Source organism: Lissotriton vulgaris, unplaced genomic scaffold (assembly GCF_964263255.1).
Source record: "Lissotriton vulgaris unplaced genomic scaffold, aLisVul1.2 SCAFFOLD_468, whole genome shotgun sequence".
In the NCBI taxonomy this organism is placed as follows: Eukaryota; Metazoa; Chordata; class Amphibia; order Caudata; family Salamandridae; genus Lissotriton; species Lissotriton vulgaris.
In genome coordinates, this window is record NW_028241185.1 from 912,017 (window position 1) to 925,816 (window position 13,800).

The window sequence follows — 13,800 nt, forward strand, 5'->3', positions numbered from 1 at the left end:
TTACCATATGGATCAACCACAGTATCCTTTATCTTCTCCTTCGCATTTCCCTCTTTTTATTCATCTAGATCATCTTTATATTTTAAGTTTAAAATATATTCATCCAACTCCTCATCACTCTGTGCATCTCCCGATGCACACCTCTCCTTCCAGTGAGTGACTGGCTCTCCTTTGTAGCTCAGGATACCCTTCTTTCTTTAGCCGCTTTGGACTCCACTAAAATTCTTTTTCTCCTCTAAATGTTTCTTTTTTGCCAAACATTTCCCTCCTGGACCTCTTTCATTTTCTTCCTCAGAAATTGAAAAATACTCTTCTTCCGCATTTTCATCAGTTGGTCCTGCTCTTTGGAACAAACTTCCTATGGAAATGAGGATGAACACCAACCATCTATCCTTCAGAAAGGCCCTGAAGACACTCCTCTTCCAGGAAGCATTTCAGTCCCCCTAATGCACCGTAAAAGATTACAGCAACTCTTTGGCCGGCAAAGCGCGGAGATACCCTCATGGGATTGAGTCCAGCGCGATATAAGAAATAAAAATAAAAATAAAATAAATAAATATTCCTTCTTTTTCCTAACACCCGTTTCACTGACTCCTGAATAGACTCTTTTATTTCCTTACTAATTATTTCCCTAATAATTTTCTCTTGTTCTCCATTTGATGACTCCATTTATTAAACTCCTGTCACACTAATCCTTTTTCTGTAATTCCCTTTTATTTTTAAAATATTCTCTCAATAAATCACCTCTTTCTACACAAAATATTCTCCCTCACCGATCTTTCCTTCGACTCGATAAAAACGAAGATCTCCGTTTCTATGGAAACCAGCTTACAAGCTATTTCCTCTAGGAACAATCTCCGTTTGCTCGTGTAAGCACCATCTCCTTTAGAAATCAAACCAAGGGTTAGCCAATCAGCATTCACGCCTCACGCGTAAACGAGTCATAGACCTCTCTTCAATGTTATTGGCTATATCAAACAGTCCTGGCCGTTCCATAACTCCGTCCAGGGCCAGATTTCAGTTTCCGAAGGATAATGTGTGGAATCCAGCTCAACTATGCGCTTTTGAGTTAGAGGAGGAAAGTAGTTATGTTCACATTCATGGCTAAGATCCAGCCCACTCTGATCACTCTGGTGCCCAGCCTCAGCTTAGCAAATAAGCCTCTTCCCTCATCCAGGACTGCATTATAATACACAGGAGGGCTGTTTTCACTAAGATTGTAATCCCACATCTCTTTGAACTGGCCTGAGAGGTACTAGTGGTGTACTTCAGCTAGGGGTGCCAGCAGCTAAAAAGAACCCCCCTAAGCCAATCCCTCTTGAGATATTCAGTCTCAGACCTCAGAAGGTGTAAGAGGGCGATGTCCATTTGTTTACAGGTTAGGCAGGTTAGCAGGGTCTTTCGTTTAACATAGTTTATCAGACCATTAACATTTATGATTATAATGTTCAGGGGTCTGAGTATCATATTCGTCTCACATTCGTCTCACTTAATGGGTGCAACTGTCTGAGATGAAGGTGCCAATCTTTTACTGATCACTAAAGCCAAGTGTAGTAGATTTGTAAAATCAAACCATTAAAAATGTCCTTTCCCACCAACATTTTCCCTCATCATCTGAACAGTCCAGAGGCAAGACTAGATTACCTACGCCCCCAGAATAGCTAAAGGACACGTTAACAAACTTCAGCTAGAACAACATATTACAACTGCCTTTCTTGACTGTCGATCACGCCAAGACCTCACTCCACCTGGTCTTACATGTTTAGGCTTCTTTGCCTTTCACAAATCTAAGTTTATCGTAGGAACACTTGACGACGTTATCACCCAAGCTATGCATCTCATATTTGCTTTTTAGCCTAATAAGACTGCTACAATCCACCGGTCATGCCCGCTGTCCATCAAGGATTGACACCCACCACTGGAACAAGCCCACAGAAACCTTGTGGGCCACATTTTGATCATGGGTCGTTCCGCAAGCTTCTGAAAACCTTGATCTTTACCAAAGCTTATGGCTTGCTTATACTTTGTCTCCTGTTGAAGTGCACCAAAGTTACACTGGTAACATCCTGGCAGAAAAAATATGTTACTACTACTAACAAGCAGTCACTTTTATATAACCAGAACGTCAGTTAAAATGCACAATAAAAACTTTTGTGGTCAAAACATTTGACAGCTGTAGTTATTTGTTTAGAAATAAAGATTAATTTACCTTAGGTTTGACCTACGCTCTTCATCACTTCCAACCTCCTGAGAAAAAAAAAAGAAAATTATTTCAAAATGTGAAAATGGCAATTTAAAACATCTAGAAATCTTCTGTAGGTACAGGTGCCTGCTCTTTTGCTCGGTTTTTTGACCGTGGAAGGAGGGTACAGAGATTTAATATTGGTTTTGTGGCTTGAATACACAGGCCCCAATTCAGAGTCATATGCAAAAGAAACAATTGATGGACGGATTGCTGGACAATGCAAACATTCACTCTCAGTCACAAGGATCTGGGTTAAATCCATCATTCTTTTGCTCATCACACCACCCCAGTTTGACCAAACTGGAATGGCACGGTGAGGGAAAAAACGATGGATTTAGGCCCAGATATCTGTACTGGGGTGAATGTATGACATTGTTCTGCATTCTGTCCAGATGCTGGATGTGAGTGGTCTACGGATCCACATTGCATGTCCCCTGCTTTCTTTTAAAGTCTAGTCTGCGCATGTTAAAAGTGAGTCCAGACTTTTTGCACAATATGTTTTGTATAACTATAAATTGCATATTTTCCTCCTTGTATTAATTTTCTTTGCATTTTCTTTACTGGTATATGTTCTCCTTCTGCTACAACCAGGCTATCTTCTTTATGTATGAACAACTGTATTTGTGGCTTATACGTTGGTAGGATATCAAAATTCATATATATATGGCAATATTATTCCGCAGGTTAGATATGTGACTTGTCATTCATTGTCGGCCTAGCTTGATTGTGCAGCTGTTATTAAACCTTATGTGATCAAACTAAAAATGAGTTTTCAAGAATATTACAGAGAGGTTGCGCACACATGTTGGTGTACAGGAGTACATGGGCAGAAGTTGTGCGCTTCACCTCCAATCAGCTGGGCTTATTTTGTTTGTGTAGCTACCTGAGCCTGCAGCAGTATGGCTGCCTAGATAAATCTCACTAATATGCACAAAGTATAAAGCTTGACCACTCAAGGGCACACATGTCACTGCAATGCTGTTAAAATATCATAGATAAGTAGATATTTTGCTCTGTTTGACTTTTGGTGGCAACACCACACATGGAAGGAGGGCATTCATGAGGAATGTATTGCTGTTTTCCAGTCCCAGCACTCTACTCTTGCTCTTTCGTTTCCATCATTAACTTTGGCCTTCAAAGTGCAGGTGTGTGTTTGAGAGCAGTATGGGATGCCAAGGGCTACACTAATTTATGTCCATGTTTAGGTTTGGCTTGACAGCACAGCTGTCAAACGCCCTCATGTGATGTGCAAAAGAGACCTTTCACAGTACTACTGAGGGCGGGGCTAAGGTTCCACCCACATGTTGGTTCGTCATTTGTGATTGGGCCAAATTTGTGCACTTCCAATAAAAAGAGTACTTGTATTGCAATTATTGGCTTGTGGCAAAGCTTGGTTATGGTGGCCAGCCAATAATCATGGATAAAGGACTGATCTGTTTATTATCAAATGTTGCAATAAAGGTAGTAGGTGTGACACATTTGTTGTGAAAAGCGTATGTTAAAGTCAGAAGGCCTTTAAGGGCGAATTGTAATTACTCTATATTAAAGCCTACAGCCAGGTCATTTTTTACTAGGAATCTCACAGATTACAATGGTAGGCAAGGGTTTTGGTGTTGGTTACTCTCTGTGACAAACCGTAGATATAGAAGATTAGCTTTCTGAGAAAACTGGCTTGGCCATTTTAGGAGAGACAGTGTTTTGCTTGGTCAAGTGTAATTTTGTACATCTTTCTAATTTTATTACTGGGCCTTATGGTCACTTTGTGGAAACCCTTCATCTTAAATGTACTACTCGTGCGTTGGATATAGTGACAAGCTGTAGACCTGATTGGTGCACTGGGAAATGCTATTTCTGTTGCCACACATCTGATCTGATTGTTATGGTAAGTAATGACGAGGGCAGTAGGCTTTTGTATTATGTGCTGTGAAGCTATTTCTAATTTGATTTGTTATTTTTTTTTAGTTTGATTGATCTTTGCATTTGCTTCTTGGCATCTGAGGCACTGTGTCTCCTCAGGAGTAAGCTCTGTCACAGTGTTGGATCGATTATATCTGGGTCTTTTTGCACTCTTTTTTGTTCTTATGTATAGATCATTTTCTAATATGTAATACCAATATATTTAAAGAAAGCAGGACATAATTAAATGTTTATTTGCATAGCCCTTGCATCAAACATTCCTGATCCTCATGCAGCTTATTTTAATGGTGCTTTTTATTGTTGGAGAAGCAGTTAGATTGTTTCTGATTAATTTGACTCAAAGTAGTGAGGGAAGTAATGGTAGGTCACAAGAAAACTGGTCGAATTTGTGGCATACATCCCATTACAGGACTTATGAAAACTGCCACTATCGTTTACAAGGCACCTGAACACTCTGAATCCCTCTTAATGGGAATGTGGGCACTAGGAATGCCAATGACTTTGGGAGAACTTTCACCATGGTCATGTTTTTGTTTTATGTTCCATCACGTGCTAGTCATTAGGGCCATTAGTATTAGTTCAATGTGCGTTGATATGCGATGGCATAGATGATTCAAAAAGTCTGTGAGGGAGAACTTTCAGCGCTCACTCTCCAATATATAAAAAGTTATCAGTTTATAAAGTGACCTATACATCCTCTAAGGTTTTGCTCACTATTACAAATCAAATGTTTGTAAAAACCGGATTTTCCAACCACCCCTACAATTTAAAAACAAGCAATTTCATAAGATGTCCACTGTCATTAGCAACACTCTCCTCAACATCGGGGAAGAACCACTATACTCAGGCCAGGTCTGCCCCAGTGCATTGATTCTCTGCACCTTTCAGCTGCCATCAGCACCATCGATGGTCAGATGCTATCTGAATGATTGTTCACATAGGCTCACATCAGAGGACACACACGGCCATGATTTCAGTAAATTTACAAAAACGCTCTTGTCAAGTCAAACTGGACCTATTAATCCCAAGAACAGCCATCTTTATCAATGCTGGTCCGCAGAGCTCTGTCTTGTCACCTTCCCTTTTTAACATTTACATAGCCCCACTTCCTGACATCTTAGATTCCTGTAATACCAGTTATCACCTTTACTGCAGACAATAGACATTTTCACCATCAGCTAGATAATACATTTGTCAATCTACATAATTTGTCCCTTTGTCTCTCACAAATTCATACCTGAATGTAGGACAATTGTCTGTGTCTTAATGGTTAACCAATAGAACTTGTGTTCCTAGGCCTGAAAAAATGGGGGGTCTCCTCCAATCCTCATGGATGGTTTGGATTTATGTTTTAAATGGATATATCATTTACCTCTCAATTAAATGTGGTCTCCAAAACTGCTTACCGTCATCAATGTTTACCGAAAGGGGTTCAGCCAATGGTCCACTGTTCTCAGAACAACATCCTAATCCTCATCATGGTCATGTCTCATCTGGATTATTGAAATAGCTTAAATGTAGGCTCCACGCAGTCCAAAACTAGGCAGCCAACCTACTGATCGCTTTAATATGTCATGACCACATTACACTAAACCTAAAATCTCACATTGCAACAAAGATGGACCTTTACAGCTCAGATAATCCAAATGTTTTTCAATACATTTCTCTTCAGCTTGTTTGTCCAATGTCTAAGAACAAATGCCTTCTCCATCCTAAGGCTCACATTCTATAACACCATTGTGCAAGGCCGTTTTGTGAATGCAAAAAATTCAATGCACAAAAGCACAGGCTTGGAGAAGGAAAATGGACACAATGCAATGCATCATTACATACTGAACAATGGAATTGATTCTCTAACCCATTAAATGCATTTTTCAACGGATTTTAATTCAATAGGAGGATGGAGAGCGAAAGTGTGTCCCATTCCTCCAAATGAATTTTAATTGAATGTACCAATGAGTTACAACCTACATTGTGATCACAAACAAATAATTGTCCTGAAACTGACTCACTAAAGGCGATGGTCTCCCATTTGGAAACTGGATAGTGTCTGCCTGGACCAGCTTTCACTTTGTAAATGTGTGGATTTGGCATTAGGGGACAGAGAACAGGGGTCAATGGAACCATTGCATGTTTTACCAAACTCATTCAGTGAATGCCCTTTAAAATATATATTTTTTAGGTTTCGCCTGGGGCCGAAGCTCCTAGCTCCGCCCAGGAGAAATCTTATGTCCCTACAGTGTGGGGCTTAGTCCCGCCTCTGCTTCCATTGGCTAGCTCCATAAATGGAGGCTAGCCATTGGAACAGAGATCTGTCCGTCATGGCCGGACCAGATTCGTGGGCGTTCCTGCAATTTTTTCCCTCTGAACCCTTTTCGCATTGTCATCGCGGCTGTGGGCGGGGTTTAGTTTTTTTGGGCGTCTAGGTTTGTTTTGCCCATTCCGCGGCCGACCGCCGCCGGAGGAAGTCCAGGTGAGTGCCTCTTGCCCTTCCCTCCCACCTCCTGCTGTCCGTGTGCCCGCCCGCCCCCTCCCGCTGTCCGTGAGCCCGCCCGCCCCCCTCCCGCTGTCCGTGAGCCCCCCCGCCCCCTCCCGCTGTCCGTGAGCCCGTTACCCCGCCCCCCCCCTCCCGCTGTCCTCCATCTATTGAATATGCTGGCTCTTTAAGCCGCTCGACTTCCCGAGTATGCTAGGGACATATTACCTTGCCGCCCGATCTTTTGTTTTCCAAGCAGACGCGAGTTTCGGGTCCTAAGCACGATTAGACTGTTGGCTCCGGGGTTAGAGGCTAGTACCTTCTGCGTAATCCCGCGCTTCCGCTCTCGCAAATGGATATAGTTATTTGTATGGTCACGTACTGGTTGAGTGGGATACGGTGAGGGCATGATCTGGTGGGCGGTTTGTAGTTAAATTGGGCTAGTTTTGTTTGAAACGCGGGTAAGGAATGGTGAGGGTTCCTGCATGGAAACCGACTGTGGGCATCATGGGATTTGGAGTCTGTCCTCAAGTACCTTGGTAAACCGCGAGCAGTCTGTAAAAAAAAAAAAAAAAACTTACCTTTTCTGCTTGCGTATTTACTAAGTCCTCATTGGTTACTCAATACTTTCTAGATCTTTATATTCGTCGGAAAGTAAGGCAGGACGCTTCCTAATAAACGCAGATCCATAACTTCCGCATCACACCGGTGCGAAGTGGAAACTGGATCACGTTTCATACCAGGGTGATTACACGTATATTTTATACGAATGGCGAACCACTAGTATTTATTTGTTTTGCAAACGGCACCAAAGCAACTCTACTTCCGGGTTGGTTCTTAATATTCGCGTCTACTTTACGTGGATTTCTCGTGTGGAAATGGACGGGTGTCACTGGGTGGGTACTTGGGCTCAGATGCAGAGCGTAAAATTTCATATCGATTGAGCATCTCTGTATTTACATAATATCTTTTCTAGGTATGGTGACTTAAAACTAAAATAAACGTGATCCGAATTAAGGGGTCAGTATACATTTTGTGGCTCAAGATAATTGGGCTGCCTGCTTGTGACATCAGTGTTGTATTGTCCACTTGTACCTCGGAGTAACGAGCAGTTCTTTATCGGCCTTTTACGTTTACATCTAGTTGCATGTTGTAGCGTGGTTATGAAACTGGTTTGCGCCTATTGACACTTATGCATCGGGCATATACAGTAAAGAATGCTTGATGTAGTGGCCCTACTTATTTCTTATGTTGCAGTGGGTAATTGAAGGCCTATTTCCAACAGGTGCATACAATCATCTACTCTTGGACTAGAGCCCGAATTTTACCACAATTGGTGGGACATTGGTAGGGCAACAGTATGCCAGTGGACTAATGCGCAGAACTAGCAGAGGGTTTAAGGAAGAGAGGTCTCTGTAGGTGAGGCAGTTGTACACAGCCGTAGGGCAGTAACTGTTCGCAAGCTGTGTCCCAATGAATCTTCTGTTATACCCCCATAGTATCGCCTTTGTGCAGTTATCTGGGATACTGAGGGCCTTTAAATTTACCTTTCAGCACTTGGACCAAGTGCGTTGTACTAAATGAGTGGTACTAGTTGAAGCTGTCTAGATTAATGGACCCTAGTCTTAATCATGTTATCTGCATTCTTTGCTCTCCGGCTGTACAAGCAGAAATCTTAAAACCCCTACATCTGCATGATCACTCATGACCACAGCGCACTTAAAAAAAAATACATTAAGAGTTTGAGTATTGCTGTTGTGATGTATTATTGGTCTAACGAACTGTTATTTGTAAACGAGACTGAATAAAGATATTGGCCGAAAACGGGTTATATTGAGTTAACAAAAGAATTACGATACCCAGCAGTTGCTGTCATCCCATCGGGACGCAAGCAGTATTCAGTTCAGAAACAAACAGCACAATCTATCCCCACACCGTGGCATTGTCATAGGGAATGTAATCCTATGGGGAATTGCCCGGGCCAGTATTATGTGGAATGATGCTGCAGACCGTTCGGGTTAATGACTCATGGTCATGCTGCCCCTTGGTCTTTCTTTGCTGTTTCCTCATCTCCCCACTTCACCCTTCGATATCCTGTCACCACCTGCACGCGCTGCTACATGATATAGATTTCGCACCTGGCCTGCCTTTTGTTCCTTTCTTTGCAGTCCGCCGCCGGAGGAAGTCCAGGTCCAGGCGAGTGCTTTCCGTGTGTTCCCGCACCCCCCTCCCGCTGTATGTCTTCCCGTTCCTGACCCCCCCGCTGTTCGTGTCCCCGTTCCCGCCCCCCTCCTGCTGTCCGTGTGCCTGCCCGCCCCCCTCCCGCTGTCCGTGTGAAAAGTGCAGCTGACGATTTTATGTTCAATTTAGTCTGCGATAATGTCATATTTGAACGCAATAGACGAGTACAATGGTCTCACAACTTTAGTGTTATGCTTGTGGTATTAAGTTTTTACTCAAGAACTTGTCCTTTTTCTTACGCTGGAGTGCACAGATTTTCCCGCACACCCCTCCTTTCCCGTTCCTGCCCCCCCCCACGCTGTTCGTGTCCCCGTTCCCGCCCCCCTCCCGCTGTCAGTGTGCCTGCCCGCGCCCCTCCGGCTGTCCGTGTGAAAAGTGCAGCTGACGATTTTATGTTCAATTTAGTCTGCGATAATGTAATATTTGAACGCAATAGATGAGTACAATGGTCTCACAACTTTAGTGTTATGCTTGTGGTATTAAGTTTTTACTCAAGAACTTGTCCTTTTTCTTACGCTGGAGTGCACAGATTTTCCCGCACCCCCCTCCCGCTGTCCGTCTTCCCGTTCCTGCCCCCCCACGCTGTTCGTGTCCCCGTTCCCGTCCCCCTCCCGCTGTCCGTGTGAAAAGTGCAGCTGACGATTTTATGTTCAATTTAGTCTGCGATAATGTAAAATTTGAACGCAATAGACGAGTACAATGGTCTCACAACTTTAGTGTTATGCTTGTGGTATTAAGTTTTTACTCAAGAACTTGTCCTTTTTCTTACGCTGGAGTGCACAGATTTTCCTTATATGCTGGAGTGCACAGATTTTTATGGTTGCTGTTCACTTTGGGCCTTGTGGTGCTGTGCTCTTCTGGGTGTGGTATGACTTTGTTTTAAAGGCTTATTTTGTAGATTCATGAGAGGATGCAGTTCATTCTATTTAGTTAACACTTAACCAACTGTATGGTTATGGTGTCTTGTTGGATGATGGGGTTGTCAGTCGTTGTATTTGTGTTACGGTGGCGGACGGCGTAAATGTGCTGTGACAGCTGTTTGCCCATTCTGTTTTGTTACATTGGTGAGGGCATGATGCTGCTCGGTGTTTAAAATGTGTTTTGGTATAGAGTGGTAAGTAGACTATTGCTGGCTATGCACACCTGTGCAGTGTTGGAATATTGTGTTCTCGGTCTATTGCTGGGATTTGGAACGCTTGTAGTGTGGTTCAATCCTGCAGTGTTTTAGGCGAGGCCAAGCACTCGTGACCTGTCAACGGAGCGAATGATAAGCCTTTGAGTTAATCACCTCCCCTGTACCTCTCCCAGCCTCGGGGCCGAACTGGGAACCCAAAGCACCCTTGGCAAATTTTCAAACCAGCTCCCAGTAAGCCACCCTACTACAAAGGGGGGCATTTAGGGATTCTCCGCCCAAGACGATTTGGGAGAAAATGTTGCATTCAACTCATTTGTCATTATGTTCAATTGTGTAAGCTTTCAAAGCATATTAAAGGTGGAAAGTCCGCTCCACCTCCAACCCTAGCGCTGCTCTAGTGGCATCCTAGGTTGCAGGCGTTGCTGGTACTCCATTATCATTACAATTCTAAGGTTTATGCTGGCTAGTAAATGGTATGTGTGTGTATGTGACTGATCCCGAGTGTGTGACAGCTCCAGTGTGTGCGTGCATGTGACTGCTCCAGAGTGTGTGTGTGACTGCTCCTGGGTGTGTGTGTGTGTGTGTGACTGCTCCAGGGTGTGTGTGTATGTGACTGCTCCAGAGTGTGTGTGTGTGTGTGTGTATGTGACTGCTCCAGTGTGTGACTGCTCCAGTGTGTGTATGTGACTGCTCCAGTGTGTGTGTATGTGTGACTGCTCCAGTGGGTGTGTGTATGTGACTGCTCTGGTTGTGTGTGTGGGGGAGGCTCTGGGTGTGTGTGTGTGTGTGTGTGTGGCTCTGGGTGTGTGTGGCTCTGGGTGTGGCTGGCTCTGGGTGTGCGTGGCTGGCTCTGGGTGTGTGTGGCTGGCTCTGGGTGTGTGTGTGTGTGGCTTTGGGTGTGTGTGTGGGTGGTAGTAATTTCTGTCTGCTGAGCTCGTCCGTAGGGTAGCTAGGGAGTGCTAGGAAGTGCACAGTGCTAGGGAGTGTAGAGTAACTAGGGAGTGCTATGGAGTTCTAGAGACTGCAGAGATTAAGCTAATAACAATGTAAGTGACAATGCCATTTATTTATCTGTTTTCTAAACCAACACATAAATAAAACATTTGTCATTAACAATGCCAATAGCTCAAACTTTTCAAAAGCCAAACCATTGCATTGAAAATGCTTGTTTAAAACAGTCTCTGTGGCTTTTACATACCAGAGTTGCTTTTTAAAACAATGTGGGAATTCAGGGAATGTGAATGCAGGCCTGCTATCCTTCCCAAGTCTCTATCTGATTTGCTAATAAACGGTATCACAAAATGTTAATTCAGATGGAGTCACAAAAGAAAGCCGGTCTCATAATTATTAATGAGGCCTTAGATTATGTGCAACTGATTAATACATCCAGTGAAGCCCAAAATAAAGATGGGGGTGCAAAGCAATCAGTGTGCAAAAACGCTCAATACAAAAATACGGACTACTTTTTCACCACATTTTCTAATCCTGTGTCCCCATTGAATTAGGTGCTCTTGACATGTCCGATCATGAGCAGATGGGTTATGGTCCACTATCACCAGACTGTACTAAGCACTATCCTGCAATTTGCTAAGCGTCATATGCACGCTCTAGGTAAGAGTTCGGAGGCCACAGTTGGGTAGTTAGAAGTACTTTATAAGAAGTTCTGCTTTATAAATTTTGCAGAGTGAGTGGGGACAACAACAATTGCAGTTCTCTTAGTGTGAATCCCAGAAAACTACCATCATATTGTGTAGGAAACCCGCCATTGTTAGGTCTAGCGTTAGCCAAGACCTTTGCATTTTACTAAAATTATATGTATAACATACTAACTAATAGGGGCTTTCAGCTAGCCATCCTCATCCTTTAATCTGATGTTCCATAATTCGCAATTTTCTTGTGCCCACTACAGAATATAGCATGTGGCAATGGGTCAGCCCACTTCATCAGTTGGGTAAATTCACTGTAAGTGATGGCATTCTTCCCTTCCAAGAGAACCACCTCTTTCAGTGCTAGGGACTACACACCGTACTGTGTGCTTTATGAGACCAAAAGAATATTTTTTCTTTTAGCCAATGTTTTTTTTGGTGTTGCCACAGGCCAGACAGATTTCCCAAATATAGTTTTGCAAAAACCATAAAACCATGACAAAAGAAAACAAGCACTGAAAGTCAAATGACTTGTTTTCAATGTCAGGCCTATTGGCTTTGCCAGTGCTTGCTTTTGGTATTTTTATTTTATTTATTTGAATAGTTTTATAAATCGAGAACAAGACCCATAGGGGTATCAGAGTAGGTGAAGTTACAACATAGTGGAAATTGTTCAGGTTAAGAGTTAGGGGTATCAACCCTACGACACGAAGAGCAAAAAATCATAAAATAATACGCACCAGAGAAGTGCAATACAAATCAGAGAATTTCAACAAAAACAAGAGCAAGATCACCAATTAATGCAATTAAGGAACCATAGAGGACTAGATAAAAATAACGTAAAAGCATACAGTAAAACGCATCAGTGTAGTACAACAAGAATTGGGGTATTAATAAAAACAAGAGCATGAACACAGGATGATGGTTTGAACGTTCATTCAGGAGTAGTCGTTTGACCAGTTTCAGTGCCACTGATTTTGTGTCAGTACAAACAAAAACGTTACTAAACACCGATATTATTACACTTTTTATGGCTTATTTGTACTTAGGGCTTTACCATCAAGAGAGGAGAGAATATAAGCAATGTTAGCAAAAACAGTTGAACCACCTCCATTGACTGTTCTCGAAAACAAACATCACGGCTGAACAATAAAGTGCTATGTGCATTACTCAAATTAAAGCATGCAAATAAAGAACGGTATCTCCAGCCTACACTGAGTCAGATTTTTAGCACAGATCAAAAAACCCACCAACTCCATGCCATTTTTTTCAAAAACCCGTTCACGTCACTGACTTTTCCACTATGCTTTTCCCTTTCCACAAATGTTAGAGGTAGTAGTATCAAAGTTAAAGTTGTGTTTGATCTTGGCACCCTCTGTTAATTGTTGGTGGCTATATTTAATAACCAAAATCAGAGGAAAGGGTATCAATTAGTCAGTGCAAATCTAACTTGGTTCTTGGCAACGCAGCACTTTTAGATGCCCACATAGACAATGTAACTTGATTTGAATAAAGGAAAGAAGATAAAGCTGCATACACACAAATGCAGAAGAAAACGAGTTAATTACTTGTAACTTCAGTTATCCAGTATTGGTATCTTTCAAAGATTCAAATGCTTAGAATCATCCCCGCCGACGAGGTGAGTGTCTCGCGGTATAACAAAACATATACATTATAGTCATAATAACATTATACAATAGGCTACTATGGACAGCAAAGTCACTACATTAGCCTATCTTAGTCCTTTTGCAAAAAGAACCAAATTTGGAACACAGCCAATCCAGCTGCAGCACCGTCTTAGAACCTGCCACAGAGAGGCAAACCCTCAGATTTTTGCAGCACAAGTGACAGTAAGTATGCCATAATGATACGGTATGCCTCTCCAGGGAGGAGGGTGGGTCGCATGTGAATCTATGAAAGATACCAATACTGGATAACTGAAGTTACAGGTAAGTAACTCATTTTCTTTTCCAGTATTGGGGTATCTTTCATAGAGTCACTTGCTAAGAATCAGAATAGCTAGCAGTAAACAATACTTAGTTGCATAGTGGATGGTGGGTATCATAAGAAAACACAATAGATACCTCGCAAACGTACAATAATGCAGTATACATTTTAACCCTAATTAAGGACACTTCAT

The 13,800-nt window shown here is 42.5% G+C and overlaps 1 protein-coding gene across 1 annotated transcript in view; it reads right to left on the reverse strand.

The window, feature by feature from the left end:
* The window catches only part of SSH1 (slingshot protein phosphatase 1), a 320,878-nt gene that overhangs the window by 233,048 nt on the left and 74,030 nt on the right, over positions 1-13,800 (reverse strand). The window contains exon 2 of the mRNA XM_086948044.1: positions 2,210-2,247. Coding sequence (XP_086804170.1) covers positions 2,210-2,247 — 38 coding nt within the window. The remainder of the gene's footprint in view (positions 1-2,209; positions 2,248-13,800) is intronic.